The sequence below is a fragment of the Aptenodytes forsteri genome, unplaced genomic scaffold (genome assembly GCF_000699145.1).
Source record: "Aptenodytes forsteri isolate BGI_AS27 unplaced genomic scaffold, ASM69914v1 Scaffold237, whole genome shotgun sequence".
Lineage (NCBI taxonomy): Eukaryota > Metazoa > Chordata > Aves > Sphenisciformes > Spheniscidae > Aptenodytes > Aptenodytes forsteri.
Window position 1 is genome coordinate 1,174,193 of NW_008794451.1, and position 7,608 is coordinate 1,181,800.

At 38.6% G+C, this 7,608-nt stretch overlaps 1 protein-coding gene across 1 annotated transcript in view; it reads left to right on the forward strand.

Annotated features, from left to right (window-relative positions):
- Positions 1-7,608, forward strand: part of DPYD (dihydropyrimidine dehydrogenase) — a 387,751-nt gene that overhangs the window by 368,896 nt on the left and 11,247 nt on the right. The window contains exon 23 of the mRNA XM_009290477.2: positions 3,614-3,757. Coding sequence (XP_009288752.1) covers positions 3,614-3,757 — 144 coding nt within the window. The remainder of the gene's footprint in view (positions 1-3,613; positions 3,758-7,608) is intronic.

The window sequence follows — 7,608 nt, forward strand, 5'->3', positions numbered from 1 at the left end:
CTCGCGAGGTGGTGACGCGAGCGAGGAGGAGGATTTGGATTTTTCCTTTCTTTCTGTAAAATACTCCAGCACAATATTTCAAGCTTCCAGTTTTGTGATAATGCAATTATAAACCATGAAATAATACCACTTAATATATTTATTTTGGCTCCGTTCTTGATGTTATCCCTCCAATAGAAACACATTGAATTATGGCTATATAGAGACAGATGTATAAAACATATTCATATTAATTGTTTTTTTCTAGGCAGATGTTGATATGACGAAGATAGCACTGTATGGAGAGTTTAGGGACATTGGAGTATCTGGAAATTAAAAAAAAAAACACGTTTTGTAGAAAGATTTGAAAAGCAAACAGAGTTAAACTCACCAGGTCCTGTGCTGGTGCTTTCATTGGGAATTGTGCTATTAAATCCCCCATGTGCTTAGGAAGATATCCCGACAATGATTAGAGGTGATTTAATTTTAAACTCTCTTAAATGTCCATCTCTTCAGCAGTTATTTCAACGTTTCCACTTTTGCTACATCCAGTAACTCACTTCATTAAAATATTGTTTGCCATTTCATACGGCCTTTGACTCCAAAATGTTTGAAACCTCAGCTCTGAACAATAAGCAGTTTCATCAGCGTTCCCTATATCTGTGCATTACTCATAAGGGGAACCATCAATAAGTCCTTCCTAAGCTCCCAAGGCTACATTTTCATGTATTATTTATTGTTATAGAAAAGATGGCTGGTTTTCAGTGTGGTTTGATGAAATTTGGCTTGGCTGCTTGCAAACTACTAGACTCCAAACACAAAATAACCAGACCATTTGCACGGGCACACAGTCACCTTCTGTTAAGTCAGTGGAAGCTCACTGTGTATGCCCAAGCCTGGACTAAGACCTAGGTGTTTCCTTAATTATTTCAAATTCCATTTAATCAATTTCTTGATGGAAAAACAGCAGTGCACAACAAAGACTAAGGTTGGATGTTAGTTTTCTAGATTAATCATCATTTCATTTATTTTTAAAAGCTACAGATTATATAGTTTAGTTTAACTGCATGCATGTCATTATGAAACATCTGAATTATGGTACTGATGGCATTGCACACTTTTCAAAATGTCCGCTGTACGTTCCAGCTAGCAGCTATGTTAGATGTAAGCATCTAAATACTTCCATCTCACAACTTAGAAAATTAATTAATTGCCGTTGTAATTCACTCTTCACCTACACCCAAAAATGAATTCTTTTTGCACACTTTTCTTTAGATGACCTATTTCATCTCAATATACTCAGTATTTCTGTCTGTAGAAATTAGGAGTTTGGGCATACATTAAGAGAACAGAAAAGTAAAGGATTTATTCTGCAAAGATTTGGCTATTCTTCCCAAAGATGATCTTCAATCAGTCAAGCCACGAACAACTGTCTCCTCTCTCTACTACTTCAGTTAAAACCTCAGCAAAATTAGCTTTGCTACCAGCTCTGAAAGCCAGCAATTCAATTCCTGGCCAGACAGGGAAGAGTCCAAAAACGCTTTGTCATCAGGTCTCCTGCCCTCTCAAGCCCAAAGTTGTTGGCATCGGCGCATAAATTATGGAGAGAAAATAGTTTCTTAGTGACACAGCTACCACTTATCCATAGCCAAAATGTATTTCTAATTGATGCAGCCTAGCAGACATACAGGAACACTTTTTGTCAAAATTTATATTTTTTAGACTTTTGCTAAACGTCTTAGGCTTTCTAAAAGCCATATAAAGAATTGAGTCTCTATGTGTGTTCTTTAGAGCCTATTGATTAGATTGAAATTAGACACATTCTTCCTCCTACTCATTTATCCTGTTTAAAATAATTCTGGTTTTGCTGTCTTATTTGACTTTGGTATGTAAGGCCACTACCTCACTTCTGTTTGCAGCAGTATTTAAAGCCTTAATTAAGACATTCTAGAACATTTCCTTTCCAAGATCATGTATGGCAACGGCACAGAAAGGAAGGTTTGTTTGATGTCTGTCAGGAAGCCTTTGAACGTGACATTCAGGAACAAAGTTCCCATGGAGCAGACAAAACAAGAGCCCTTTGCCGGTGGGCAAACTCGGGCTGCATCCAGATTTGGGACAGATGGGGTCTGCAACATCCCCCCACAGTTCTGGTCTTGCATTTGCCTAGGCTGAGGCTTTGTCCCAGACTACGGCTCGGTCCCAGCCTGCAGGAGGGCACCTCCTCCGGGGAGCACCGTGAGACTGCAAGTCTTGTTCTGACTTGAAGTTAAAAATGCGTTGAGGCCACGAACCAACTCTCGGAAGCACGGAAGCGTTTCAAGGACATCACCCTCTGGCTGTATGCTCAGAGTGCCAAAAACCTAGCAGCCAAGAAAGCTTTTATTTGTCATAACAAGAAGCCTGAGGTCCCAAGGTTGGGTATTGTGACTGACAGAGCTCACTGAGGAATTTTTCTCCTAAGGATTAGCAGAAGAGCAGTAACCTCTTCTGGATTTACTTCATTTTAAAAAATAATAATTTCTAAATTTTTAAATAATTCTGGTTTTAAAATTCACATTGAAATTCCCTCTTAAAAAATGGATAACCACAGCAGTACTGTATCTTGTTCGATATGCTCTTTGAGGTTGTATTATTAGTGTGAATTAATGCTAGCAGCCTCTGTATCCCCTGTTAGTACCTGCTAGCTTCTGCAGTACTGCAGTAGCTTCTTAACAGGGTTTAGTTAGGCGTGTAAAATACTTTTGCAGAATAAGGAACTAGTTTCAGGGGAGGAAGGGCATGGTCTTTTGCATCAAGCAAAAATCCATGTTTTCTACCCTTTTTCATTCACCTAAATCTGTGACTGTGGCACACTACAGTTGTCCATATCTCTGCTAGGTAAGCAAAGGGACTTTTTCTTTCCGGAAGCTGGGTGTTTTATGAAACCTGAACCAGCACTTTCATGTTCCTGAGTGAGACGTGAGTTTTGCAATTCAGTGAAATCTTTCTCTAGAGTTTGCTTAATTGGGTTCAAGGATTAAATGTTGCAGAAAATACTGCAAGTGGGACATAGAGGTAAATTAGGAGATTAGAATGTGTTTCAGTTCATTTGGTGTTTGTTAGCCTCACTTTGACAGGTCAAGACAGCCTTCTGTTATCAGAATGCAAAATACATGTTTGTAAGCTTTAAGCATACATATTGATATATTCAGATATCCATACAAATAATCTTAAACACAGGTGGAACCCTTCCAAGTAAACTGATAGTTTTATGATACCTTCCCACATACTATAGAAATGAAGTTACACATTTGAATTATTTAACATGATACATTTTTATATATAAGCAAGTATGCAATGGGGGAATATGAGACTGTTGGATGCTGACCTGCAATTCAGCTATTTTTCTGTTGTGGTATATTAATATTTAAATATTCAATACATATTTTCAAGTCAGATCCTGACGGACATTCATATTTGATTTTTATTCACTTCTCGCTCTGGTACAGTCTCACTGATTTCAATTTCAACTTCCTGAATAAGAAGCAAGTCGCACTCAGCAAGGACTTAGGATCTTGCCCTTGGAATCGGACTCACCTTTTTGCTACACCCGCTCATGAAGCATAATCACATTTCCTGATTTTTGTTTCAGAAACTACCCAGTTTTGGGCCTTACCTGGAACAACGCAAAAAGATAATAGCTGAGAACAAGATTAAACTGAAGGAACAGAGCATGGCTGCTGTGCTTCCCGAGAAAAAGCATTTCATTCCGAAGAAGCCCATTCCAGCAATCAAGGTAACAAAAATACATGCTTACGCATAAGAAATGATCAGCCATCAGGCAGTTGACATGCACAGTCATTTCTAGCAGTTTGAGTTGGTTATTACTGCTTTTAAGCTTGTTAGAGGGCATCAAAGACAACTATTTATGCAGACTTTCTAGCTTTTAACCAAAATCGATGGGAAATGATTTGTGATGTACATGTACAGGTATTTCCCTAATGTCATTTTTCAAAATGAAGATATTCAGGCAATGGAATGGTAATTGTAGAACAAGGCATGGGTAATGCCTTGAAGAACGAAGTAGAACTGTTAACAATTTCTTTCAGTTTGGATGCTGCAGTATGAGCTCAGTTTTGCATGATACCTTTTGATTACTTGCGATGTGCTAAATACCTCAATCTCTTATGTAGGATCAATGGAAAAGGTTGGTGTTCGGTACATATGAAAGCTGTGTCATAGGTTTTCAGACTGAACTTTTAAAGCTGGAGAATGTTTGTCTAAGCAGCTGATCCACCGTCTACAATGAGTAAATGTCAAGGTGAAAATAAAACCTGTGACCCCATCTACCGCATAATCCATACACTGGAGCTTTTCCCTTCCCTTAGGTAGCCAATAAATGTCAATAAAATGAAACGTCAGAAGCTAATTATGCTAGGCGTTCACTTTAGACCTTACTTAAACTTCATGTCTGAATAGGAAAAAGAAGCAGGCAAAAAAATTTTTTTTTTAAAATCAGGATTCTCATGTAGGCCCTTTTATAAAGCAGTGTGAAAATTGTATCTGTTGAGCTTGTTGACTGTCTTCCTCATATATGTGAGAATATCAGATATCTACAGATAGGTAACCTTCACTGTATGATCAGACCTGTAAAGAATTCTTGCAAAAATAAGGCCAAACATACAATACAATATGAGCAGTGACTCAAAATAACACATAATTCCCAAGGGAATTTTGCAGTTTACCAACACATGCGGTATTCCAAGCTAACTGGTAGAACTGCAAAACGAGCCAAGGGGAAATTTTGAGTCATCTTCCTGTTTAAATTAAATAGTTTGCCACTTCTGTAGACCTCAGGTTTTTGGACTGCTTATTTTGGTTTATGTCACGCTATTGAAAATCGCTCCCCTCCTCTTGTGCTGAGGCTCCCTTCGTTATGTATGCAAAAAGTTCCAAAGAACAGCACTCTACTCTTTTTTCCCCCACTATGATGAGCATTTTCAAAGCCTAGTTGACCTCAGAGGTTTTATGGTTCTGTTCTCTTTGCAGGGAGAGTATTGATGTAGGGAAAAAGAGAAAGAAGAAGCAACAGCCAATAACTGCATTTTCAATGAGATAACTTGCTTCTGAAAACAGCAGAAAACCAAAAAACTGATACCATCCAAAAGCAAATAAGCTGAATGAAGGAAAAAGTTTAGCAAGAGGGAAAAACAGACACAAAGACTTCAAAAAAAACCTAAATAAAAAGTTGAGGTCAATAATTTATCAAGCCTAACTCCAAGTACAAAAGCAAAAAAGAACCAAGTAGTAGGAGATAGATTAAAAAGCAGAAAAGGAGCCCTACTGCAGGGAAGAGGAAAATGAATTCCCCAAGACAAAAACTTTTGTTTATGAAGACGTTGAATACTTTTGTGTGGTGTCTGCGAGGAGCTTCTCAGAAGGAGAAATCAGGTTAGCGTTGTGTGGTGTCTGTGAGGAGCTTCTCAGCCGGAGAAATCAGGTTAGCGTTTTTCTCACACCTTCATTTAACCGAGTCTGAAAAAGACTGAAGCAATTAGAAGAAGGTAGGAACCACCAAAGCTGATTCGTGACAGTCTTTCAGTCTGACCATCTCTTTAGAAGGGAATGTTTTAACTATAATGATAAAAACAGCAACGAGAGATGCCCACTAAGAAATAGGAAAATACCTGGGTTTTGCTTGAAGTAGGGAACTTGCCACTACAAAGGGAGGTTTTTAGTAAAGTTTGTTATTAGTAGATCCATTTATTATTATATTGTGGAGAAAATCTGCCAGGAAGATTCAGAATATTCATTAAGGAAGCTGAGTGAAGCTTAATGAAAAAAGGTGACTTATCTGATACCCTTCCCTGCTCAGGAATTCTCCACGGAGAGAGGCAGAGGAGCTCAGACTTGAGTGATTTATTTGTAACTGTCCAAGAAGTATTCACATTTAGAATTACAAATCCCAGGCTGTCTCCAAGCGGTTCTGTCTTGGCTGAGGCTGACCCTCTAGACAGAGGAGAGAATACGTTCTGTTAGTTCAGACTAGGATATCAGGGGGTGGAAACGGTCAGCTCTTTTAGCTAGTCCCAGCCTAACTCCAGTTCTCTGGAGCAGTGAGGAGGTCTGCTTGAAAGTTGGTCGGACCTGAGAGATAGCTGTCCTCGAATGAGCTATGACCCCTGCTTTGGCCGGTTGTATTTTTGGAGGGTTGCTGCAAATTTCCTGATGCCTGCCCAGAACTCCCTCATCTGTCTAATCGGCTGTTGGGTTGGTGATATGTAAATTCCAACATTTGTTTAAATTCCACATGCTGCCAAAATGCCTTTTTTTATAGTTTTAAAAACCCTCTGTCATTATCCAGAATCTAATTTAATTTTTGGATGGCTTTTCCCATGGCTTTTCTCTTTATTTTCTCTATTTTTCAATATTAATTGAAACTGCATACTTTGATATTCAGCAGGGCTGTTTCTTCTTTTCTCACTTGTCTATAATATTAGAATTTCTGCCGTATGTGGATATGTGCCCTGGATCTTTTCTTTTCAGTTGCATTTTTGTGCAGCTCCCACACATGTATTTGCCTACCTCACATTACCTCCTCATTACTTTAATTTCTTTCCTTATACATTCCTGTGTTTTCTTCCCTAATAATTTAGTTCTTTGTCCTTCAGGGCCTACACCATAATATTCGGTCACCATTTATCTGCTTATTTTATTTCTTCCTTTTTTACTCTACAAGTCGTGCTGTAGAGATTGCCTTCTTTGGTAGCTTAAACACTCTGGCATAGCTCTGTTTGTCGTCTTAGCCAGGGCATGACACGTTGTTCCACCTGTTGGAAAAATATCCATAGAGATCCTCAGGCTTAAATTCCTTGTGCTTGAACTATTTTTCACCCTTGTGTGTACAGATATGTTTACACGGTCTTTCGCGCATACCTATGTGCAAGTCTTTTTATGCTGATGCCGTAAGCATCCAGCTGGAAGCCAGCACCTTGGGAGGCATCTAGCCACATTTAGTCCAGTGCTGCGCTTAATCTATAAAATCCTCTTGAGAGGGAGGTATATTGATCTAGGCACAGCACTGTTATGCGGTAATGGTGTACCATTTGGATCCTTCCTGGCATGTGTCTGGGTGGTTCAACATGAGTAGTTTTAGCTTGTGCTTGCCTGCCTGGAAAAGACCATATTGTAATCTTCATCATAAACGTGGAGCTGTTGCATATTTCAGGTGGAACTATGCATGTGTCTCCCATAATTTATGGGACTCTAAGTCTGCTTCTCCCAAGTATTTGCTCCAACATGAATCACAGCAATAATCTCTCCTGCAGTAGCCCATAATGATCCTTCCTCTGTCACAGTACCTCAGAGAATATTCTCATTACATGTGACAGTTTAAGCAAATTTAAGTTAGTCTTCAAATATGGGGAGAAATCCTAGAGTCCAAACCTCCCCTTGCCCTCCCCGCTCTGACTGTAGAAGGACTGTCTCAAGTGGTTCTGAAATAGAATAGAAAAATAGAATAGAATAGAATAGAATAGAATAGAATAGAATAGAATAGAATAGAATAGAATAGAATAGAATAGAATAGAATAGAATAGAATAGAATAGAATAGAATAGAATAGAATAGAATAGAATAGAATAGAATA